The sequence below is a fragment of the Phaeodactylum tricornutum genome, chromosome 2, assembly GCF_000150955.2.
Source record: "Phaeodactylum tricornutum CCAP 1055/1 chromosome 2, whole genome shotgun sequence".
In the NCBI taxonomy this organism is placed as follows: Eukaryota; Bacillariophyta; class Bacillariophyceae; order Surirellales; family Neidiaceae; genus Phaeodactylum; species Phaeodactylum tricornutum.
This window is the reverse complement of record NC_011670.1, coordinates 995,760-1,019,624: the sequence shown is the minus strand read 5'-3', so window position 1 is coordinate 1,019,624 and position 23,865 is coordinate 995,760. Positions and strand designations below refer to the sequence as shown.

General features: G+C 46.6%; 11 protein-coding genes across 11 annotated transcripts; 5 read left to right on the top strand and 6 right to left on the bottom strand.

The window, feature by feature from the left end:
* Window positions 1–4,417: 4,417 nt before the first annotated feature.
* On the bottom strand, window positions 4,418–5,059 carry PHATRDRAFT_51541 (methionine-dependent methyltransferase; the record flags this gene model as incomplete). Its single annotated transcript, XM_002177702.1, has 1 exon — window positions 4,418–5,059. A coding segment is annotated over one exon (642 nt), but the record flags the coding sequence as incomplete, so codon positions are not given.
* Window positions 5,060–5,866: 807 nt separating this feature from the next.
* PHATRDRAFT_32883 (predicted protein) lies at window positions 5,867–7,021 on the top strand (the record flags this gene model as incomplete). The annotated part of the gene is made up of 1 exon (XM_002178018.1): window positions 5,867–7,021. The coding sequence occupies one exon, from the start codon at window positions 5,867–5,869 to the stop codon at window positions 7,019–7,021; it is 1,155 nt and encodes a 384-aa protein (XP_002178054.1).
* Window positions 7,022–8,225: 1,204 nt separating this feature from the next.
* On the top strand, window positions 8,226–9,296 carry PHATRDRAFT_43623 (predicted protein; the record flags this gene model as incomplete). Its single annotated transcript, XM_002178017.1, has 1 exon — window positions 8,226–9,296. The coding sequence occupies exon 1, from the start codon at window positions 8,229–8,231 to the stop codon at window positions 9,294–9,296; it is 1,068 nt and encodes a 355-aa protein (XP_002178053.1). The 5' UTR covers window positions 8,226–8,228.
* Window positions 9,297–10,213: 917 nt separating this feature from the next.
* Window positions 10,214–11,790, bottom strand: PHATRDRAFT_18280 (predicted protein; the record flags this gene model as incomplete). Its single annotated transcript, XM_002177701.1, has 2 exons — window positions 10,214–11,256; window positions 11,322–11,790. Coding segments are annotated over 2 exons (1,512 nt in total), but the record flags the coding sequence as incomplete, so codon positions are not given.
* A 2,049-nt stretch (window positions 11,791–13,839) lies between these two features.
* Window positions 13,840–14,415, bottom strand: PHATRDRAFT_43621 (predicted protein; the record flags this gene model as incomplete). The annotated part of the gene is made up of 2 exons (XM_002177700.1): window positions 13,840–14,184; window positions 14,294–14,415. 2 exons carry the CDS (start codon window positions 14,413–14,415, stop codon window positions 13,968–13,970), a joined length of 339 nt encoding a protein of 112 aa, XP_002177736.1. The 3' UTR covers window positions 13,840–13,967.
* Window positions 14,416–15,028: 613 nt separating this feature from the next.
* Window positions 15,029–17,083, top strand: PHATRDRAFT_41756 (predicted protein; the record flags this gene model as incomplete). Its single annotated transcript, XM_002178016.1, has 3 exons — window positions 15,029–15,553; window positions 15,595–15,599; window positions 15,658–17,083. The coding sequence occupies 3 exons, from the start codon at window positions 15,029–15,031 to the stop codon at window positions 17,081–17,083; spliced, it is 1,956 nt and encodes a 651-aa protein (XP_002178052.1).
* Window positions 17,084–17,290: 207 nt separating this feature from the next.
* PHATRDRAFT_43619 (predicted protein) lies at window positions 17,291–18,107 on the bottom strand (the record flags this gene model as incomplete). Its single annotated transcript, XM_002177699.1, has 1 exon — window positions 17,291–18,107. Exon 1 carries the CDS (start codon window positions 18,014–18,016, stop codon window positions 17,291–17,293), a length of 726 nt encoding a protein of 241 aa, XP_002177735.1. The 5' UTR covers window positions 18,017–18,107.
* Window positions 18,108–18,710: 603 nt separating this feature from the next.
* Window positions 18,711–19,583, top strand: PHATRDRAFT_32877 (predicted protein; the record flags this gene model as incomplete). Its single annotated transcript, XM_002178015.1, has 1 exon — window positions 18,711–19,583. The coding sequence occupies one exon, from the start codon at window positions 18,711–18,713 to the stop codon at window positions 19,581–19,583; it is 873 nt and encodes a 290-aa protein (XP_002178051.1).
* Window positions 19,584–19,873: 290 nt separating this feature from the next.
* PHATRDRAFT_43618 (predicted protein) lies at window positions 19,874–21,072 on the bottom strand (the record flags this gene model as incomplete). Its single annotated transcript, XM_002177698.1, has 2 exons — window positions 20,233–21,072; window positions 19,874–20,147 (listed from the first exon to the last, which is right to left on the bottom strand). Exons 1-2 carry the CDS (start codon window positions 20,952–20,954, stop codon window positions 19,874–19,876), a joined length of 996 nt encoding a protein of 331 aa, XP_002177734.1. The 5' UTR covers window positions 20,955–21,072.
* A 643-nt stretch (window positions 21,073–21,715) lies between these two features.
* PHATRDRAFT_32875 (predicted protein) lies at window positions 21,716–22,252 on the top strand (the record flags this gene model as incomplete). Its single annotated transcript, XM_002178014.1, has 1 exon — window positions 21,716–22,252. The coding sequence occupies one exon, from the start codon at window positions 21,716–21,718 to the stop codon at window positions 22,250–22,252; it is 537 nt and encodes a 178-aa protein (XP_002178050.1).
* Window positions 22,253–22,355: 103 nt separating this feature from the next.
* On the bottom strand, window positions 22,356–23,573 carry PHATRDRAFT_32874 (predicted protein; the record flags this gene model as incomplete). Its single annotated transcript, XM_002177697.1, has 1 exon — window positions 22,356–23,573. The coding sequence occupies one exon, from the start codon at window positions 23,571–23,573 to the stop codon at window positions 22,356–22,358; it is 1,218 nt and encodes a 405-aa protein (XP_002177733.1).
* Window positions 23,574–23,865: the final 292 nt, after the last annotated feature.

Genomic DNA, 23,865 nt, shown 5'->3' with positions numbered 1-23,865 from the left:
AAGCTTAGAACCAGGTAGATGGGCAGTAGTTGCGACACAGAATCCATTTTGCCTTGGGTGTATTCCATTTGGGGCAACACATGCGTCATTCATTGAATAAACGGATGGATTTAACACTTTGGAAACTACCTGTTGCTGTGAAATCAAGAAAGATTGGTAATTTCCGTTCTGATAGTGAGCTTCTGGAGATGTAATCGGCTGCGGTACTGACGGTCGAGGACTAGCAGAACACACAGGGCGCACGCCTACGGGACCAACAACTTGTGTTGGTAGGGGCTTGGGCATGTGAAGTGGCTGAGGAACAGGCAATCCACCCGTACCCACCGGTCCCATGATATGTGCTCGTTTCGTCCCCAGTGCATTAGTACTAACATGGTCGTTCCGGAAACGAACTGCTTCGCCGACAGATCTCACAGCTTCACATAAATGATTTTGTAAAGCCTGGATATGAACCGCCGGTTTTGACTTGTTAGGAACAGAATCTGCAAGCTGAAGCGGAACTATGACCCCTTCATCGTTGGGTAAACTGACGGACTGAAGCTGTGTAACTAGAGATCCAGTTACAGGATCGTCCAAATCGATTGAAAGTCGACGGTTAGAGTCGCGCGGCCTCTTTTTCGACATGAAGTGCTGCTGCATCTCAAGATCGGCTGCCATTTCCCCGAGGTCGGCAGGAGCAACTTCTTTCCAAATTTTCTTTCCGACGCTTTCGTGAGGCTCGACTTGGTCAAGGCCGTCCCAAAGAAGACGTAACGCTTGTTGGACAAAACGAAGAACGAATGGGACAGACGCAGATCGAACAAGCGAGTAGCATGCGACAACGCACGTTGGAAAGATGTTCTTTCCAGAAAACACTGGTACGGCGAGTACGGTCTGAATTTTTGAAGAGCTAAACACCTCACATCGATCAGAATCCACAAACACAGTGGTGTTAGCACTCCAAACAGGATTCCCGGAAGAAAAGGCTTGGCCAACGGCACCACTCCAGCCTGTGATAACGGTAGTCCGTGAAACATCCACAAAATCGTTCAAAAGCTCATTTGTTGTCGTACTGGTCACAGACATAACATGTTGTAAGCACTCCGGGTATTCGTCATCTGCCGTTGCCCATACGTCCGCAAGATCAAAAACTGACATTTCCAAGAAGGCGCTGCAAAATTCTTCCAAGCGTTCTTTGCGTGCTTCTGCGATGGCTTTATCCCTCGGTTTTCCCAAAGTGCGGCTAGCATTGATTTGATTTTCTTCCCCGACAATCAATCCACTTTCGTTGTTCAAATCTACCTCTACATCATCGTTTCCATTTTCATTCAAATCATTGGAGCTTTCTCTCAAGGTTTCCATAATCGTTGACCAAATACCATACGAAGCTTCGTCGAAAACGTCCAAGTTCGAATCTTCCGGGCCGCCAAACTCCGCAAACGACGGTAGCATAGGAATCCCGAACGTATCCTTTGGTGCTGTTGAAAGCTCATGCTTGCAATGCACTTCAGGTTCGTCCGAGACCGGTGATCCATTGTAATCTTCTCGCGTATGGGTATCGTCAAGGGACACAAAGCGTGCGGTCACACCTTCCCCTAGTGAACTGGCGTCCGGATGAGGAACAACCTCATGTTGCGACGGAGGTAGTTGCTTCATGTTACTCAGATTTGAGTCAAACACGGGTAGTAGGCATGGAATAGATGAAGAGGTGGCACTCTGACTAATAGATTGCAAATATTCCATTGCATCATCCGTGCTTTGGACGTTGTTTGGAGAGAACATTAGTACGATACACATATTTCCCCTACTGTCCATCGCGACGGGCATACCGACAGCAGTTTGTAACCGAATGTCTGAACGTCCAGTAAGTCCCTCTTCTTTCTTCGTGTTCGCCCATACAACCTGAGCAGTCTGCGATATCGCATCCACCAACCGAGGAGATAACACGTGTTGCTCTAGATTTTCCGTGCTAATGCTACTTCGCAAAGCTCCGTTCATCACATCACTGTCGTCGTCCTCATCTTTCTCACAATCAGGAGGTTTGAGCAATTCGGACCTCCTGTTCTCGTAGGACTTGGAGGTGTAAAGCTGTACGAAACGAAGCCTTTTCTTATCATGCTGAACCAACGCGTTATCGCCTTCGTCCCGAGGTTCTTCTGAAAACAGTTGAGGAAAGATGTGATAAGTCGTGGTCAGGTCGCAAATGTGGAACCATTAATGGACCTCCTCTTTCGAGACAAATATAAATCCAATCAAAATGGTTCACATGCGTGGGAAACAATTTTTTTTGCGTCACACTTCCGTCTTCATAGTAAGAAGCAGTAACGAAAGAAAAATGGATTCGCACGGCTTGTTCTGCCTTACCGATTGCGGCGACAGTAGATGATCCGTTTTCGTTTGCGGTCCACCAAACTTCGCCAATATCATATCCCAATCCAGCGCATGCGACCTGAAGATACGCTCGTACACGTTCGGGGTCCATGGTCGGCGATGAATATCGGACGCTACGTGTGCGTGAGTTTCCCCTTGAGATGACCAGGACTCGCGCGTTTTGTTTTTGGACTAATTCGAGGTTTTTGACTGGTCAAGGGGTAGTCCTACTTTCGCCGCTTTCCGGGTGGTTTTCTAAAAATGAACATAAAGAACTCAAAAAGAAGGTCCTTTTAAGACTAAGACATTTATTGGCCACGTGTTTCTCTCACGCTAGATTTTGTCGCAACTTGTCTGGTAGTGACGTCGTGATTTTTTCGTAAATTGACAGTGAAGGAAATTCCGTGAGTAAGGTTGTGATCTTTTCTATGGAGGAAATTCCCAGTTCGGGCCTTATCACACCGCTTTCAACTTCAAAGCCCAAATCCGAGATTTCATAAGTAATCTTTTTGGAGTGTGGAGTATCTAATGACAATATTGTAATTTACACAAACAATTTACAGTTGATTTTAAAAGTATGTTGAAATCCTATATCATGGATCTCTTTGCCTTTGCTTTTGTCAGCAGATTATATCATCAAATCAGGCTGCGCACTAAAGCTAAAAGGACGGCTTACTCGCCTATGAGTATCATATAGAGCATGCCGTGTCGGATGTTGGCATGTTCTTCTTATAATTATCTATGTATTCACTTTCAACAAATCAAATCCAAAAAGAGCTATCGACCTCACAGAAATGCAAAGATTTCCAACCAAAAAGAAAGAGTTTGATGGTGAAACACTCGAGAAGGCTCTGCCAAAATGGTGATAGACGTGCATGCAACAGTTTTGGGATTACATAAAACCCGCGTGGAACCTAACTTTCTTTCTCCCTACATGTATCAACAACTTTTTCATTAGTAAAAAGTCCTGTCTCGATTGGTAGTCACTCTTTCACCATCCAAGAAGGGCACATTTATTTCTGAGATTGGAAAACCTGGACTTCAAAAGAACGAGCTAGCGGTAGACGCATCTCCGCTACCTCAACCCGTTAAATCTTCGCGTGGATTTCTACTTTTTCTTGTTTGGATTATCGAACTTTTCCATTTTTTGCGTTTTGGGATTGAAAATCATCGAGCGTTTTTGTCTCGCAGAATCAATTTGCTCGTCCATGAGCCTTTTGAATTCAGCCCGTTCCCGTTCTCGTTCTGCCCTTGCCTCTTTGTATGCGGATAATTCTTCTTTGGCGTCGACGCGGATCAGTTTCCGTTCTTCCAACATCTCTACAAGCTCTTCCGCCGAAAATGCAGCTAACCACGATGCATATTCTTCCCGAGTTGATCGGCCCGGGTTAAGCACTTCGGCGGCCAAGAGCTCCGTCCCAAGCAATTGCACGTCAGCCTCATTCATTTCTGGACATTTAGAACGGATTGCTGCGAAAGTCGGCTTCATCCCTGTGACGAAGGCGTCTAGTGCCTCTTTTTGAGAGGCACAGTTCGATCCAAAGCATGGAACAATGTAAGCAAGTAGGTTGATCCGTTCTTCGATTGGTAAATTTGCGGTATTTTGTCCGATTGGTTTCCAGAATTCTTCGCTTGGTGTGCGCAATCCAAGACCCTGCTTCAATGCGTTTATCTCTTCTTCTGTAGCACTAAAATCGGGGTTGCTAACCAAGTCTGCAGCCATTTGGGCTTGCATTCCAAATGTAAAGGCGAACTGGTCCATTTTTATCAGAGCTTCGTAAATTTTCGGAAGATGGGCAATGTTGCGTTCAATCGCGTCCTTAACTTCGCTCGACTCAGCCGTTTCTATTGAACGAGCGAGTCGCGGTACCAGCAAATTCTTGTCGCGCTCTTCCAAAACAGGCAGCATCCAGCAGAGACTACGAATCGAACGCTCGGCGTTATCAGGGTCAATTCGTTCGTCTTGAAATCCCTTTACGGCCTGTACGACAAAAAAATTGTTCGCCTTACCCTTATTCAGAAGTGTTTCAAGCGGATTACCTCCCGTATCGGCCTGTTTGGCAGATTCGGGAGAAATATCAAAGCCCATGAGGGATTCCCACCCGTCGGCGGCAGAAAACTGGAAAAAACTTCCTGTGATCCACATATGCTGGTCGTCGTTGTACTCGCTCCACATTTTCGTTTGGGCGTGTGTGAACTTGTCCTTCGACGCTTCTTTGCTGCTAAATGAGACAATCATGATACCACCGGGTTTCAAGAGATACCACGCGCTGCGGAAGACTTCGCGAGGAGATGTCAGGTAGTCGACGGTATTGGCCATGATGATGGCATCAAAAGGGTCTTGTGCCAAACGGCGAAAGTCATCGTCGTCGACATCCCGGCCCTCAACTACTTTATTAAGATCGATGATCATGGTATCGGTCAGAGAAGGGTTCAGCTTCATGAGGGGTCCACTCGCGCCAACACCCACGTGGCGACTTGGTTTTATAGTATCAGGCAAATATGAATCTTCGGCAGCGCCAATTTCCAAGACAGACATGCCGTCTTGTAAATAATACGAATAATGCGCTTCCAGCTTGTCGATCGCTTCCGGATCCAGACCCGTGCGTGTCTCTGCCTGATCGGTTCCCCAGTATTTGATAGGATCGAAGTTGAACTCTTCCTGCTCATCGTCTTCTTTGGCGACCGGCGCTTGTGCAATTCCCGACATCATGCTCGCCATTTCGTTCATACTGGCGGCTGGGTTTTGTTTCTTGGCGCGAGCTTCGGCCACGGCCGTTGGTGTAAAGAAGGAAGCGTCGTAGGGCCAAATAGCAGGCCATTTCCAGGTCCCTTTGCCGACCTTGAGACCAGGAGATTCCTCTGCCGCTTCGGAGGCTTCTACAAGCGGCTGATTCTTTTTGGCTTTCTCTGCACGCATCTTTTTAATCATGCCCCCTATTATCAATGGTGGAGCTTTTGGAACTGAGTGAGGCACAAAGGCTTCCGAAAACGCCGCGGTCGCCGTCACGAAAAGAAAGGCACCTCGGGTGAACCTCATCTTAGAAGAAAAATTCCAACAATCAAGGAGCCCGAACTTCCGCCCCTGTCTATAGACTGATCGTTGTTTCGGTGTGGCTGAAATGCTGATGCAAAAGCCATACAGAATTTCTCGGCGAGCTGTAACATAACACAATCCATTACATCAATCGAACGAAGGTCGCGCCGATCTTTACATCCTGTTTTTTGCATTCCACGTGAAACGCTATGAGGAAATGTTCAACGTACATGAAAGTTAAAAGAGTGGACGCACAGTCAACGCTATTTTAGTCCACCTATTTATTCGTATTGGGTTTCTGCACTTTTAATAGTGAGGGAACGTAGATGCAGTCCCGCGCTGTTGACTGCAAAACAAAGGGGGGCAAAGGCGGGGTTGCCTTCGAGCGTGAAATGAAGCAGCTCGTCCCGTGATTTTCTGGAAACATGGCAAACTTGTTTGCAAAACAACAACTGCGCACGACAACTAATTCTTCGTACCATGGACAACAGCGGAAATTATTTGGTTTCGTCGAAGCAGAGACCCGAAACCTATTCGTCGTCGTCTGCGGATCGGACGCTTGAATCTCGTGATGATTTCCAGCGCCGCTTTCGACGTGGCGCTAACGACGAAGATCAGGACGAAGACGACTCACAATCCGAGCCTACTACTCAAAGCAAAGATAATGTTCGTCGCCACGCACCGCTCTCCACACTGGGAGGGTTCGCTCGCTTGCAGGCCCGGTTCTTGGAGCAAGAAAAATCGGACATTGGAGTCACTAAGAAACTTTCCGTTTCTGCCCAAAGCATTCTACAATCTCTCTTGAAGAAATACCATCAGCTTGGCGATGACGAGAACACCATTCTATTTCCTCAGAACAGAAAACAGGATCGTTACCGTTTAATTGAAATGGGCATGTCGGAAGAAGAGATTTTGAGTTTGGCGAAAGAACACAAGCTTTCCTTTCTGGGTAGCATTCTCCAACAGTTCGAAATCACAGAAGATCCCATATCCGCACGGACCCTGATCAAATCATGTTGTCTTGCGGTTCCTCCTGGGTGCGTACCTGCTTGCATGGATGCCAAGGAAATTACTATGGCGGCTTTACATTTTTTGAGTTTGAACGTCTTTGATGGGCAACCACTTATTCGTGCTTTTCACGGAGTTTCCGATCTCGAAAAGCGACAGTACAAAAAGGCGGGGGCTTGGAAATTGGAATCCAATATTAATCACGCAGTGGATGAACTCGAAAAAGTTTTCTTGAGCGACACCAGCTCGACGAAATGGATACCTCGTTTGTACCTGGCGCCCTCCCAATCGGACGGTCGCGATACCCTTTTGCTGAAGGGTGTGGTCCCTATTACGTTGATGGGAAAGCGCAAAACAATACGATACAGTAAAATATCGAGCGCTGTAGCTCCAAGTCGTAGCAGCAAGAAAACAAAAGTGGCCAGTAAGCCAGCCATTACCTCGGTAGTTGAGGCCTCACGGTCACCCTGGCCTGACGTTGAAAATTCGTCTGGACCGGACGACGAAATCAATACGGACGATCCCAATCGGATGGGCGAAGAAGAAGACGATACGGTAGAAAATGATGGTCCTGATGAACACGACAATGGTGATGATGATGACAATGAAAGTGGTCCTATGTTCTGACCGTTTGAATAAAGAGGCCGCTGCTGTTTTCCTGTCCGGTGTCCCCCACACTGTGCACTTAGTCTCTAAAGTTGAGACACCATTCATTGTGGTCGTATCAGCTCTCCATTAACCGATCTTATACATATGCTGACAAAAACCCAATATGCCGACAGTACCGGTTTCAAAAAATCAGTCTTCGAAGAAATGACCGAATGGAACAAGAGCGTTTTACGGGCTATGCAAAACCCACAGTTATCATGAGAAATATGCGCAATGATGCGCCCACGCATGCGTCTTGAACAGCCTTGGTGTGCCGTCGTGTTCTGCAAGTAGTAGTACTTTCAGGTCCTGGCCTCTGTCAAGGGCAAGCTCAAGTCAAGGAATAACAGCGCTGGTTTCCTCGAAATCAATATTTTCTTTCGATTGTATTTGATGATAAACTTGCTGCATCCATGTGGTGCCCGCCTTAGGTGATGTAGCAACAACAACATCATTAGCCTGAGGTTCCTCTTGAAATCCCTTACAACCTTCGTCGGTTTCAAATTTGGAAAAACGCCGCTTCATTGGCGTAATTGCTGCACATTGATTCGCTGATGTGAATTGGACAGGCATTGATTAAATTGATGTATTTGTTTAAAGTGTCCGTATTTCTAGAGAAGGATTTTCGATCAAGCACCATCGTCGACTCTTTCAATGTGAAAACGAAAAAAAATATCACATCCTCCCCCCCCCCCCCCCCCCCCCCCCCAAATAGTCTGGTTTGTACACCTGTGTTGAAATACTGGTTTGTCCGTATATACTGCCTAACCTAGATATAACCGTTCCTTTCGTTACCTTGTTCTTAGTCGTTAATTGCTTCACTTTAAGTTTCTATCTACTTCCAGTATTGGGATGCTGGTCTTTTGTATACCAGTCATTCAATCGTAGCATCCATCGCGCTTGTTATATATACGGTCATACAACCTTCACTGGGTTGCTTGATATCCGTTTGGGTAAGTTCCGCGTATGCTTTGTCGGTGACTATGGGCGTGAGAGTCTTCTTGGTTCGTCACTGGCATAGTTCCAGCTTTGGACGTCTGGATAGTTGAGCCCTACTTGCACGTTCTCGCGCGGGCTCGTCTGCCGTCGTAGAAATCGCGTCAACACACTTCTTCATTCCGACTTGCACATTTTCTAAAAAAATATATAATTCTGGCAGCGACATTAATGTAAACACTGTCTAAACATGAATAAAAGTCCGATACGATCAGCGCCGGTAGTGAGTCTTCTGTCGCCGTCGCCGCTGGCTTCACGGAGGGCGCGGGCGTGGTTCCAAAAGTACACTAGTTTTGAACCGACGCCGGTATCTGACTCTGACTGTGGCGATGACCGTCTCGACCGAACTTTTCGCAGTACGTTCCTTCCGAGCATATCGTGGGATTCATGCGAGATGAAATGCGCTTCTTCGGGAGTTCAATTACATCTTTTGTCGATCCAATCATCCAAGACAGATACGGACGGATATCATGAATTGCTGGCTTTGGAACATCACGCCGACAGTATACAGGATACTCGTGATAGGATTGCGGAGTGCTTTCAAGAGGCTGGTTTGTATATAAACATGCGGTATGCCTTAGGTCGTCCTATCCGATCAGAGCATTTGCTAGGAAAGTCTGGTCTTCCGATTGTGGATTGGTCGAGCCCGAGCTCTGTCTTGAAAGATTCATCCAATATGATTCCTGCTCTTGGGTCGCTTAAAGAAATTGTTATTCCAGCAGACAATAAGGCGACCTATCCCGATGGCAAATCGCTCCTTGGAAAGTTCGCAGCATGTGACATGCGTCAAAGTGCGACTGGTCTATATGTCCTGGGTCCGTCGCTTTGCTTGAGACCTTTGCCAACAGCTTCCGAAGATCGACATATGAGTGCCCCTTCTCTTATTTTCCATGTTGACCATATCGAATCTTACTCCGAGTCGAAGGCGTATGGCTCTGCCAAAATCGGCTATAATGGTTATGGTAAGGGACAAGTCATGGTGCGTCATCCTGATGTGATTGGTTTGGACATACGATTTTGTGAGAACAAGAAACGTAGCAGCATGTTTGCGGAGGCGCAGGAATCTTTGTTGGCCGGTTCCTTAGAGCAGTTGCAGTCCAAGCATGTGCTGGATGGCGCCAAGGGAGAGCTCGATCCCAAAATGAATCAAGTAGACTGCTGGGTAGAATTCCGTGCAAACATTGCCAACCCAGCAGGCTTCCTGTCCAATCCTCGTAGACTAAAGGTTGCCAAAGCACCAAATATTCCTTTTGAATAGGCACGCGTCGAACGACCAATAATTGTGTGGATTATTTCGGATCACCGTAGCACTTATTGTGTATCTTATATATGCTATTACCAAAGCTAGCTGGGAAAAAATCTAGAACCACTATCGGAACCGGCTGACGAATCAGGTAGGTCAATCATAGCAAAATCGATACCTGCATCAAACTCGTCGTCAAGTACATGAACAATACTGGATTGGTTCATGGGAACATTATTTACGACCCCATCAGTGCCGTTCCTCGAAGACTCAGTGACCTTGTGCTTCTTTGACGGAGGTTTTTTCTTAAGGTATTCCTCAAGCCCCTTCGTTTCTACAAAGGCTTTGACTACCCTGACTAAGCGTTCGCCGTACACCTCGACGATATTCTCTCCTAGCTCACCCATGCCTTTCAATTCTTCAACTGTCGTCGGCAATTGGGAAGCAATACTCTTCATGCTGTTATTGGATAGAATATGCCAGTAAAACACATTCTTACCTCCAATCATTTTCTCCTCTTCGGACCAATTCTGTGCCAGCGTTTTGATGCGTTCGACTAGTTCCTGCGTCGCGTCTGATGGAAGAACGGATGGCGCCCGAGTCTTCTTGTGCTTGCGCAGCGGCGAAATTTCAAGTTCATCGTCCGAGCTTGAATCACCGATTTGAAACGTTTGGGCTGAAAAATTCTTGGCAGTTGGCCTTCCTTTCTCCAAACTTGCTTTCGACGTCGACTTCGACTCGATGTGCTTCGTTTTCAAGGCCTTTTTGCCCTGTGCAGTACTCTTTATGGTTGAATTCTCCTTACCCTCAGGCCGGTGTGGCTCTTTCGGAAAATCGACAAAGAACCGACGTTGTCCATTGAGAAGTGGGAGGGCGTTTTCCCCCAGATAAACGTAGTCCGTCGTGAAGCCTCCTTTGTTGGACTCTCCTCGTTCAACAAGAGTCCGTTCAAAGATGAGAGCATGGACAATTTTATCGATTTCAAACTTCTTGTAGTTTCTACCGGCACCATAACCCGGTAGCTTTTTAACATCGATGAACTTGACAGCCGCCTGGCTTTTGGAACCGCGGAAGAGTTCTGTGATCTGATGCAGCGTCGTACCATTTCTCTTCTGCTTCGAGACATCTGTGTGAAGATTTATGATAGTCTTGGCGTCTTCCGTAAGGTCGCGACGGTCCGGTGTTCGACCAGCTTTACAATTGTCACAAGTTTTGTTACACTTTCCTCGTTCAAAGTGCTCCCCGAAGAATTCAAGTTGCATGGTTCGACGACAACGAAACAAATCTTCACAATACTGAACACAGCCGTACAACTGATCAATTTGACGTCGAGTTGTCTGACTGTGAGGATTTTTTGAGCTTTTTGTAATTAAATTCTCGAGAATTTTCTTGTCTTTGTAATGATAGTATAAAATACAATCGGCATCGTCCCCGTCACGTCCTGCGCGGCCGCTTTCTTGGTAGTAGTGAGTAATGGACTTGGGCATAGAATAGTGGATCACATAGCGCACATCGGGCTTGTCAATCCCCATTCCGAAAGCAACAGTTGCGCACAAGACGCTGACACCTCCGTTGCTCCATTCTCGATGGCGCTGTTCTCTCTCATGCGGATCAAGGTCAGCGTGGTAGAAGGATATTCGAATACGGTTACAGCCTGGTCGTTGCCGAGCTATTTCTTGCAGCTTTTGCGATGTTTTTTCGCAGTCCTTGCGGCTTAAGCAATACACAACGCCAGATTCCTTAGGACGGCTTGCAATGTAGTCTGCAATTACTTCAAGCGTCTGTCCATCCTTTTTACGAACTTCGTAGTGAAGATTGGAACGGTTAAACGAGGATTGGTAACGATATTCATTTTTCATTCCGAGCGCGCGAATTGCGTCGTTTACAACCTTTTCGTTTGCTGTGGCAGTCAAAGCCATAAGCGGTACATTGGGATATTCCCTCCGAACTGAGTCTAGGCGCATGTAGTCCGGTCCTACATAACAAGGAAGTGGGTTAGCTAAGGCTTAGAATAGTGCCTCGAGTATGAAAATTACTTACGAAAGTCATGTCCCCAATCGCTTAAACAGTGAGCTTCGTCCACAACAAATCGACTGATCAAATTTTTATTGCAGAGTCTCCGGATTATATTTTGAATCATGGTTGAGTTGTTGAGCTTTTCAGGGGTAATATACAATAGTTTGACTCCTCCGTGCGCTGTGGTCTCGTTAAGTCGACGTGTAATGTCCATTTGTTCGGTTTGGTAGTCTTGCGTTGAAGCAAGAAAGACAGCCTCGATACCAAGTTGCGTCAGGGCCTGCACTTGGTCCTGAATTAAAGACAGAAGAGGTGAGATCACAACCGCCAAACCCGGGCAGCACCAAGCGGGCAATTGGTAGCACAGCGACTTGCCGCCCCCGGTTGGCATCAAAACGAAAATGTCACAGCCTTGAATTGCATTCTTGATAATTTTTTGCTGCCCAGCACGAAACTCTTGGTGACCGAACTTGCGCCGGTTCTCCGCCACCATATCTTTTATTTCTCTGTGTTCAGAACCAGGGCGCTCTAAGCCGTCCACATTGTCGTTGAGACTTCCTTCATAACCGTCTACCCATTGAAAGAAATCGCACTTCTGGTCCTCGGGCATTGCGCATTTGTAGAACTCACGCCCCAAGTTGATTGAGGTATTAGCAGTCAGCACTCGGCAAGGAACGCCATGGCCTGGACACGAAGGTGCTCCACTACAAACTTCTGTTAGATTGAGCGAGCTGTTGCAATCCGATTGGCCCCCGTGCCCGCCATAAGAAATCCTTGATGTTGAGCTGGAGAATCGTTCCTTGCCGCTAGTGTGGCTGTTATGAACTGTAGTAAGAGTATCGTTTCCGTACCGCGTTCCGTTGTCGACACCGACATCTTGCGTTTCGAGCTCCGAGTCGTTGCCGGCTTGAATATGACCATACAAATTGAGGGGTTTTGGACTGGCTGTTTTTCCACAAATTATTTCGTCCACATCCAAGCTAGCAACCAGAGCGTCGATGTCATCGTCATCCGACGCCAATGAATTGTTTAATGCTGCCGGCGACGGCAATGATTCGCGTCGAACCGGCGTCGATGAGCCTTGCAGGGGCTTTACGCGTCGTAATTTACCTCCAGTCAACAATGCTTCACAAGCTAGCCTTTCTTCACACGTCATGGCATGCTTTCCAAATACCTTTTGAGCGCAACCAGGCGAATTTGTCACGGTAGGAAGGTGCTCCCCAAACACAGCATTGTGCCGATTCCGCATTCGCTTAGGAGACGACAAAGCGAATGAGCCTTCAAATTGTTTTGCCATTGCTGCACGAAGAGTTGTTGACTGCGGATCTGTGAAAGAGTTAGGATTTTGCACCATTTTTGGGTGCGGAGCTGCTGGTAGATGCTGACCCCTCTTATGCTCGTCAGAAGAATGTTGGAGTCGCTGTTCGATTTGTTGAAGGGAAACGGCTAACGTCGGATGCTCATTCTGGTGCAGCGCATTGACATCTGCTGATTGTTCTGGTAAATATCGTTTGAAGCAAGTGTTTGGTCGTCGGCGCTGCTCACGCCAACGCCGTTCTCCCAGAATCGTCCCGTCATGGTGGACGGCGTATTCAAAACCTGCCAACAAGCCTTGTCGCGGCCTGCCTGTCGACGTACTCTCCACCACTTTTTGCAACTGGTGGTGGGAATACTGTACAATTTGCTGAATCGATGAATCGCTTGTCATTGCGTTTTGTGGGGTACAATAGAAAGTGAGACGATTGAAGCTGCATCCTCATCGTAATGTAAAAGGTTGCCAAGGACCGGCATCCCGAACGCAACCTGGCTAGAGATACATATTTCGTTTAAATATTAGAATTTTGTCGTTCAGCTAAGTACGTTTTTGTTGAAGACGATGTGACGTTATGTAAATAAATGATATGATATTTCTGAACGTCTCACATTTAGTCTAGCAATAGAGTTGGTTTTCACTGTCAGCAAGGAGCTAACATTCGCGTTCTGACTATGGATCTGCAAGCCATTCACTGTCAAATCCAGATTCCTCAAGGTTCCCGTCATTCTCAACGAGATGCTCACTGCCGATGCTTGCTTTGCATCGCTCGCCCTTTCTTCAGTTAAGATTAGATCATTAGGGCTACAGTGTATTTCTTGAATATTCGAAACAAGATTTAGACTCTAAATTTTTCCAGACAGTGAGTTTGCAACCTGCGTTGCAACTTTCCTGCGTCCGGCTGTCAACACGACACACTTCTTCAAACCTTGTTTCTTTTGAAGGCCGGGAGTTGACTGTGAATAAAGGCTCATGCTTGGTCTTCCATCTCGTTCAAACGTTGTTGCTTCAAAGTTGTGTCACAGGGAGCAAATTTTGCTGTTCACTTCAAAAAATGAGAACTAGGTATCTCGTCTCCAGCGAAAACTTCTCTAAAATTGCTTCCAGTCGACAGCCTTCACTGGAATAACTCTGACAGTGAGAGCCAGGTACACATGAGAACTTAAATTTGCCATGATGAGCTCATTGTTACAAAGGCTACAGTCGGAAGAAGTATGTAGCATTGTAGCTAAGCGAACGGTCTATAAGTTTTCTATTGTAATTTATGCTTGAAGTCTATCTTGGCTTGATAACCACGTTTTTTTGTTCTTCACGAAGAATAATGTAGGAAGCTTCTCTTCCTGTCGAAAGTTCCACATTTAGAGAATTTGCATAAAGTGCTGCACAGTCATTTCACCCGACTTGTTTCCAATCTCTTGGAATATAGAGCGGATTTCTTCGGATGTCAAGCGGTTGTCTGCCCCGATGTTTTGTAGAACACGCTGCACGTCCTGCAAGGCAATAATACTTTCGCGATCTTGAGATGCCGCTCGGACAATATCTTTCTTAAAACGAGAGGGAAGCTCTTGGGTATAGCTGGGGAGCGAAAGGACAGGAGAAATGAGTTGGTGACGCGACCAAGTCATCTTAAAAAAACTCTTGACTTGGATGTCAAAAGACTCTGCTGTCAATGCCATCAACTTACTTCGCCTGACGATACTCTTCCAAAACATTACGAAGCTTGGAAACAGCTTGTGTGGTTTGCGTAGACAGTGCTCTAGCTCCGACACTGACGGGGGAGCGAGATACTGCCAAGCGAAGAGACATGGTGCGGAAATCAAGTTTTCGAGGTGTGAGAAAGCTCAATTTTTTTTGTGAGCGATTCATATACAAAGAAGTGCAGATAATAATTATATTGATGCGTTGAAAGTGAGTGAGAATTTACCGATGGCGACATCACGGACACGTAAGCAGCCTGAGCAGGTTTTCATCCCCGTATAGGACATGTACATGATACGCTTGTCAATCAACAGGAGAATATCCAATACTTCATGAGAACGACCCACAAGGGCACTTGGTCAACACTCAGCGATAATTGAAATGTTGACGCAGTCGGAGTAGCCAGTCGTGCGACATGTAGTCCCGTTTGAGAAAAGGAACGGCACAAACACCACGCAGTGCAGAAAAATAGAGGGTAGGCTGACTATGACGCGGGATATATGAAGAGCATCTCCGTCTTATGAGATTGATGATGAGATCCAATGGCATTTGTCAAACAATTGACGAATTACGCAATTGACGTGGTATGTCAGGATTCTGGAAACCGGCGTCAACGGCGATACCAAGAAGTCATGGCTTTAAGGACGAGGGTGGGGAGAATGGAGAGTACAATGTGCAGGCCCCTCTGAGCAACAGCCCGGCTCCTTGTGTGCATCAACGGATGCTACTTCCAATCTACAAACATAGGCGCCAGTTTCTTTATTCGATAGAAAAAAATGGCGTGGTCGTCATAGTGGGAGTGACTGGTTCCGGAAAGTCGACTCAAATACCGCAGTATTTGCTTGAGAATGGATGGGCCGACAATGACTTCCAGATTGTCTGCACTCAGCCACGGCGCATTGCCGCAACGACACTTGCAAAACGTGTCTCGGAAGAATTAGGAACGTCGCTTGGAAGTCAAGTGGGGTATTGTGTTCGCTACGAGGAGCGGCTTTCGCACCAAACGCGTATCAAGTATGTTACCGACGGTATCCTATTGCGAGAAGCTACACTTAATGATCCCCTTCTATCAAAGTACTCCGTTGTTATGGTAGACGAAGCACACGAGCGTAGCTTAAACAGTGACGCTTTGCTTGGGCTGATAAAGAAAATCCGTCGCAAGCGAAAGGAGTTGCGAGTTATTGTCTGTAGCGCCACCATCGATGCACAGTCTTTCCTCGATTTCTTTGTTGGAACGAACGATCGAGTTCAAATCATAGATCTCCCCGCTATTAATGTGCCTATTAGAAAGCGTGCACGTTGGGGGCCTCGTCTCTTGGAAACAGCACAAGCTTTGAATTCGGCGCCAAGCGGCAAAGGTCTTGATAACGGTACCATTATATCTGTTGACGGCAGGCAATACTCTGTTGATATTCTTTACCTGGAACGACCAGCCCCAGACTATATACTTGCAACAATTGAGACCGCATGGAAGGTTCATCGTTCAGGCGAAAGTGGAGACATTCTTTGCTTTCTTCCAACTGGCGCAGATATTGACAACGCTATCAGACTTGCAGAAGAACATTTCCAAGCAGATATTGGGGCTGTTGAATTTCTACCATTGTATGGGAATCTTCCGTACCACATGCAAGCGCAAGTTTTTCAGAATAGACGCCAATCGGACAGAAAGGAGAAACAAGTCCGGCGTCTTATTTTTGCGACCAATGTAGCCGAAACTTCTGTGACCGTTCCAAACATATCGCATGTTATTGATTCAGGATTGGTGAAGCTACCTTACTTTGATCCTAGGACTGGGCTCGAACGATTGATCACAGGACCCACCAGTCAAGCAAGTGCACGACAGAGGGCAGGTCGAGCTGGGCGCCTGCAAAGTGGAAAATGCTATCGTTTGTATACCGAAAAGTATTTACACGAAAAAATGCTCCTTCACACCCCACCAGACAGTCAGCGGACCAACTTGTCTAGCTTTATTTTGACTCTTAAAGCACTTGGCGTCGACAATGTCTTGACATTCGATCTTATGGACGCTCCAAGTGTAGATGCTCTTTCTCATGGGCTAGAATCGCTTTTTGCACTGGGTGCTATAGACGAAGGGACCCATCTTACGCCCAGAGGAATGGATATGTCAATGTTTCCCACAGATGTGTTTGTCTCCCGAATGTTGCTTGAATCTCTAGCTGAAGGGTGTTCGTGGGAGGTTTTAGGCGTTGCGAGTGTGCTACAAGTTCGAGAAGTCTTTCAACGTCCTCGGGGGCGTCGCGAGCAAGAGCTGCTGGACTTTAACGCATCCATAGCGGAACTCGCTGATTCCAGCGGAGACCACGTCACTTTTGTTAACTTACTTTCTGAATTGGAGCACAAACAATGGGATGAGCAAGACTGTAGGGAACGTTTTATAAATTACGTCGCGGTCAAGCGTGCCCTGGAGGTACGGAATCAACTATCCAGAATACTGAAGCAATTTGGCCGAGTTACGGCTTTGAGCGTAATTGGCGATGACAGTGCTCGAAGTAAGAGCATAAGAAGATGTGTGACAGCAGGATTTTTCTTCAATGTGGCCAAGCTTTGTAATGATGGCCGCTACTACACCTTGCGCAAGCATATTCTCGTAACTCCTTCGTCAGCTAGTGTTTACTCATCCCATACCCCGACTAGCAGTGAGTATATCATTTTTGGCGAGACAATTGATGGTCAGCGGGGAGGGCTTGAGCTGAAGGCAGTTTCGGCCATTGAAGCTCGCTGGCTGAGAGAGTTGGCACCACACTACTGGAAGTAGCCCAGCGATATTATAATCATGTCCTTTAACCAGCATTGCTAACTGTAAATCCTCGTTGCACCGCCACATCGAAATTACATGCACTCACAGTCAAATTGAAGGATACAACAAAGGAACCTCACATTATACCGTTTTTCAACCATCACTAGAGCGCGAACACAAATATCGAACGAAATCAAATGTGGCAGTAAATGAGCAAAACCTGCGCTAATCTGACTCCGCATTTTGTTTTGGAAAGATGCTCAACGGTTTTAATTGCGGCTGTTGATTGCTAGTGCTTTCAACAACCACTATGTCCCGAAAGTTGTGCAGCATGGTTTGGAGCATTCGCTTTTCCACCAGCCGAGCGATCGCCCCTTGCTGTCCCAGCATTTTGACGAGTAGTCGGGGAGCTAAAAATGTCAAGGTCAATTTCATGTGCGTGCGATCCGAGTCCAGCTTTGTAAAATCAACCCTCCCAAAGTTCTTCAATCCCGATGTAGACTCCCATTCGATAACGAATGGACGCTCCTGCCGCGTACTGATAGCTTTCCACGAGTACGATAGTCCCAAGTAACTCATTTTCCACATCGTCTCGGGATTATCCGGTGAAATATATTCGACCGACTTGAGCCAATCTGCCCAGGTGGCTTGTCTCGGTAAATCGGCGAAGGCGTCGAACGCGATTTCGGCGGCCAGAGGGATTTCAATTTCGGCAGATACAGGAATTCGGTTCTTACTGTTAGAAAGCGTATCCTCGCTGCGGATGTCGTTCGACGTGTTGGCGCGTCGAGAAGAAAAGCTAACTCCGCCTCGCGTTGGCCGAGGGGTTGGAACTCGACGATGATGTGACCCTGCGGAAACCAAGTAACTTTGAACAGGGAAACATTGCACGCCAATAAGCCACATAGTGACCAGCACCAGGACATGCGACGATATTAACGCGGTCGTCATATGGAAACGTAGACTTGGTTTTTTACTTTCTAAGGGAATGTTGTCTCTAGTAGTAAGCGCGCAGACATCAATCGGATTTCTTTTTTTCGCGTGTTGGTTTTTTATGACACTGACTGAGTACATTTTAACTGCAGCATAAACTGATATCGTGTTTCACAAGTGTAATCGGAATGACTCTGTCCGGGTACCTAAATACCCTTCCTCTATTGACAGTGAATGTGTTTGAGTTGGCCTCTCCTCACTTCAGCAAATAGCAATGACGTTTTTACCATCTCGATACGGCCGCGAGATGCGTGGTAGTTGTCACTCCATCCAAGTCCTGATCCATAGATATTGTTGGTCCAAGACTGTCGCACAGATATTTTGTCAGATGTGACTACGTTTGCAAAGGCCACGTGACTAATAATCCAACCAATCATGACTCCGGATTGCTCATGGACATGTCGATTGCCTCTGCCAGTCATCGCGGTCCTGCACTACGCAAGCGAAAGTTCGCGTGTCGTGGATTGCCGTTGTCAAAGGAGCAATTTCTCTGCACTTTGTTTGACTGGTTCAAGGAAGCTAACAGCACAACGTTTCTTTCTTCTGTTTGCCACAAAACAAAAACTGGTACGAGTCTCGCGCCGCAGCGACCACACGCCCTTTCTCCGCAAGCCCGTTAAAATCCTGTATCGTACATATCTGCCAAAGCACCATGAGCCCTGCTTTGCCACCTCTTTACTTCAACGACAAGGTATCGCCGTCTACCTCCGCAGCGGTGGCAATTCCGCCAGAAGTGCTACACTGCATTGTGGACTACAGCACGTGGGGAGTTTTGGCTAAACTGGCGTCAGTCCAAACGTCATGGTCGCAGATTATGTACGACGCAGCGGATGGATCGACGCAGTCGAAATGGGATCTCGCGCAGGCCATGCTAGAAGGCACTAGCGGTTTAGAGGTGAATGAAACCAAGGCAATGGAACTCCTACTGTCACTCTCACAAGTTGAAACCCAAAACGACATCCCCGTGACCGACGTTTCTGCCACAAATGGTCCTTGCTTTGCACCAGCTATGAAACAAATCGCTACCTGCTATTTAGAAGGCGTAGGCGTCCAAAAACCCGATGCCGACAAAGGACTGGCTTGGTTGAAAGCTGCCCACGATGTAGGTGCAGATGTGGACGCTGCTCATCAAGTTGCCGTCATTTACGAGTACGGCTCCTTCGGAGCTGAGCACGACGTCGTCGCAGCGGCAGCCTGGTTTCGAAAGGCGGCACTGACTGGACATATGGAGGCCATGGCGGAACTTGGACTCTGCTACGAGCTGGGTTGCGGTGTGGAACAGTCGGACGAGGAAGCTTTGGAGTGGTACATCAAGGCAGCGGAGAAGGGACACTTGACGGCGAAATACTCCGTCGGGGAGGCTTTTGAAGAAGCTCGCGGTGTGCCACAAAGTGACGAAGAAGCCTGCCTTTGGTATTTTAAAGCCGCTATAGAAGGAGACGAAGACAGTCGACGAGCTTTGTGCCGCTTGGAAGACATTGCGCGAATCGTGGTCCCCGGAGTGGCCGCTCTTCTCAATGCTTGAGGCGCGGGGAACGCGCTAAAGAACAAAAAAACCTCTATATAATCTGCGTGCATATTTTAATGTCAAGAAATACTTTTTTAGTTGCCGGTACAATGATATGACCTTTTTTAACTCTTTCCCTTCTATTCATTGGTCCCCTGCCCCGAAAAAATGTCCTCGTGGTTGAATCAGCTGCTGCCATAATTTTGAAGTACATACTGAACATATATAGATATACATATTTTCCAACATTTTCGTCTCACTTTTATTCTACAGGTTGCGTGCCATACTATCAAAAGCTGGTCCGTTTTCTAGCCAGCAACCGAGTAGTATTCTGTAGACAGCTTCGAGACATTCATCTGGCACTGCAGCTGCTTGGTGGCTTTCGTTCTAAGCACTCGTCCATTGATATCCATTAGAGACTTGCATTCTCCAGTGGAAAGCAGTAGGTCGCTAAGTTCGCCTTTATCCAAGGCATGCCGAAAAGGCTTGCCTAAAATATCTGACGGCGCAACACCCGTCATTTTAGTGTAAGCTCGGTTTACGTGAATGACGGTAAAAGGTTCAAAGGCAAGAACAACCATTCTGAGAAGACAAGAACGGCAAAAAAGTGTCAGAAATACGGGGGTCGTAAGGATTGGCGAGATTCCGAAGGCAGCACATCTCTTACCTAGCACTAACTCGATTCACCGTGCGCTCTCCTTTCAGACCAAGAGCTTGCATATCAATCGACAGCGCGTCTCCCATAGCCACAAGCGAAGGTTCCGGCTTGTCCCTTTGAGAATCAGCCGATGACGTATTTCCCTCTTCGCTATCTGTGTCGGTAACTGAGCTTGTACTCGTATCTGGATCCGTTACCGCTTGTTTTGACCCCGCTACTACGGGAATTGTGTTATAGCACGATTTGCAGGCTTGGGCCATCTGCAGGACGGAAGCAAATAAGTCAACCGCACCAGCCGGAGGCGCCCAGGATAAGGGTTGAAAGTCCTTGCTAGAAACGTGTTCAACCTTACTCATATCAACTTTAGACGACAAAGGGAATATTTTCGAATCATTTGGCATAATACTGGGCAAGGAGATTCCTGCGCGTTCGAGATTGTCCTTCGCGCATGCAGCATCGAAGTTCATTTCTTCCAACTTGCGTCTTTTGCCTGGTGAAGCGTCTCGAGAATCGGGTTCTCGCTTTACTCGTTTCGACGTCATGCCAATGGTGCACGGTGGGCCCTTGGAGGACATTCGGTCGCTGTCGGCAGAATAGCCGCTTCGACCACCCAGAAGCGACGATGGAGGCTGGTTGCTTCCTGTACGATGTGATGATGTTCGACTTATTCCGTCGCTGCTGATACTGCTGGAGTAGCCAGCTAGCAATCTGGCGCTGAGAGGTGATACCATGGTATGGAAGACTTTGTTGTTGTTAGTACTGTAGTTTGTGTTCGTTAGTTTGGAGGTTAACTCTTGACGAATGTAGGTTCAGATTGGATTATGAGAAAAGTTACAATCGCCAATCAATCTCATCTGTCTCTTTTTTGTCGCCTCTTTGCCCCAGAAATTGGAAGCGCTTCGCATTGTCATGGGATTCAATATCAAAATAAAAACGTGGCCATCGGAAGACAAAAACGAACCCCCGTCATTTTTGAATGAGAGGGTACAACTTGGAACTCTACTTGATTTTTTATATGTAAGCGGCACTAAAATTGTCAGGTCGGTAGTGCGTCATATAATATATTTAACATTTTTCGAAAGAAAGCCAAAAAAACTCGATGTTCGTCCCCTCGATGGAAAAGTGACGCATCGATCGCCGCCTGACTGCGCTCCGAAGTCATCTGCAAACTTCCCCTCTTCTGGTACTGTAATTCTTGATATTCAGATGACGTATGTCACTCTTACGAGAGTCAGGATAATGATACCGAATAAGGAATGTAAGACATTCGAAATCGAAAATGTTAAGACCGTCTTCACAAAAGACACCAGCTAGCCCAACTTGTTGATATCACAACATCCAACCAAACGAGTTTACAATATCTATGGATTCCGCGAAGGACTGAATAAAGCCTACCTTTGAAAACGCCATTACATTCACATTTTCACTCAAAAAGAGCCACTAAGTTCTTATTGCATTTTCTTGAAGTCTGAGAGCGAGCAACTACGTGAGCATGGCACCGCACCTGACGGAGAATCAAATTCAAGACGCGGAAGAATCAACAAGCGACGATGGCGGAAGCACCTCGTCGAGTGTTCTGCCAGACTCAAATAGTAGTGGGGCAAACAGTGCCGCTTCAGAGGTTAAGAAAAGACCAAGGTCGCAAGATTCCGACGATGGACCCCCGGTCAAGAGAATGCTATATAACGATGCCATGGCGCAAATGGGAAATGCGTCCAAAGCCGAGCAAAGTAAGGCATGGGACCTTAGTAAATTGCGATTCGACGAATTGCGATATATCGCGTCTCTGGCAAAACCTGCCTCGATTCAGACGAACAAAGCAACTCATACTGCTATCGAAGTGCGTGTAAAGAAACCTGTACACTGCGACATTGATCTTGGAAAAGTCAGTCTAGTAAAAAGCAAGGACTTTGACTACCCTTCATTTTGGCAAGAAAATTTAGAGTATATTGAGCTATGCTCTGATGCCCTGAATTTCGCAGTTTGCTGTCGTCTTGTATATGGAGAAGCTCCGTTACAGCAATCGTAGCGTAGTTTTAAATAACACAATAAGGGTTATGCGACTTATACGAACCATGAGGATCTATCCGTAAAAAGAATCAAAGAAATTTACAATGAAATCACCACCACAATCAGTCCAAGTATCCCAGCAGTCTTTCGGTTTTAGTGACTGAATGAGTTTGAACCCACTGACGCAACTCGATTGGTATTTTCCTGCGACCAATGCGATTGGCTTGAGGGCCACTTGCGCTACAATGCTCAGGTACGTTATCCATACCAACCATAGTAGCAACTTGTGTAAGGAGGGACTTAGTTCCTTCGCGCAAGAGGTCTTCGTACCTCACAGCCATGTAGCCTCCCAAATCCATCATCATTGACATTTCCAGAAGTAAGTTAACAATCTTGTCGGACCGCATTTCCAGTATGTTATCGAAGGGCTCGCCAGAACCATCCCTACGCATTTCATAAATGGGTTCAAATCCGCGAATGCGACTATCAGGTATTGACGATGTAGTGTTGTCGTACCGACAAGGCAAAACTTCGTGAAAAGCGAAACGCTCCCTGCAAATATCTCCCCTCATAGTTTCCTTCACACGATCTTCGAGTACCAACTTTTTATCAAACTCAGACCGCTTAGTCGTCCAAGCTCGAGTCACAAACTCTTTCCAAGGCAACGGGACTATAGCGCCGGATTGATTTTCAAATTTCAAGATATGATTGGGGCTATGATACGGCTTCTCGCGCATGGCTGCCACCCATTCAACTGGATCTCGAAATACTACAATCAATATGTTTGTTTTGAAGTCGCCAGCGACAATTGGTTGAAAAAAATGCTTCGCCCTCACAAAGTCACGATGTACTTTTACCCCAAACTGAAAACGTGGAAAGCAACGTTGAAGTTCACGCATCACAAATTTTGTACCGCTATTCCGTTCCCCCAATATATGAATTTGATAATGTTTCAAAGGTTCCTTGGTAAAACGCCCAGTCATACACCGCTGGACATCGTTCCATGTTTCAACCAAGAGGCACGAATCACCTAGTTCGCGGACTAACCTATTTGGATAGCACTTTTCTAAATCGTAGATGGACTTGATTTCCGAGCAGTCCAATTTGATTTCCATGAGTTTCTGCGACAGGGTGAGAGGGCCTTGATCCGTATGAAGATTAAAATAACTGCGGGGATCGATGGTGGTTGAGTTGTTATTTTGCACTCGCATGTAAATACAAATATTGCCCACAAAGAGCGCTACTGTACAGATTGACCCAATCACTTGAACCAATTGCGGCCGTACATCAATGACATGTCTGTTCTTTTGTAACCTGAGCAACGTCTCATTTCTCGTCATCTTAAGCGCTGGTCCTGGATCCCACAAAATGTATGCATGATTGAAGAAACAGGTCACCAAGGCACGAGCACGGAACTAAAGCTGTTTCTAACCTTATTGTGTGAGCAAATTCTGCCTAACAGCATCAGTAGAAGGATGGATCAAATGTCCCTTGCTTTGTGACTCTGGGACCTACTCTCACGGGTCCAGCGTAATAGTATTACACTCCGTTCGTTTCTTCCACATGCACTTGTTCATATTTATTTTTAAATTTGAGTGTTTTCATTTTGAATAGAGATTTTCAAAGTTCCGC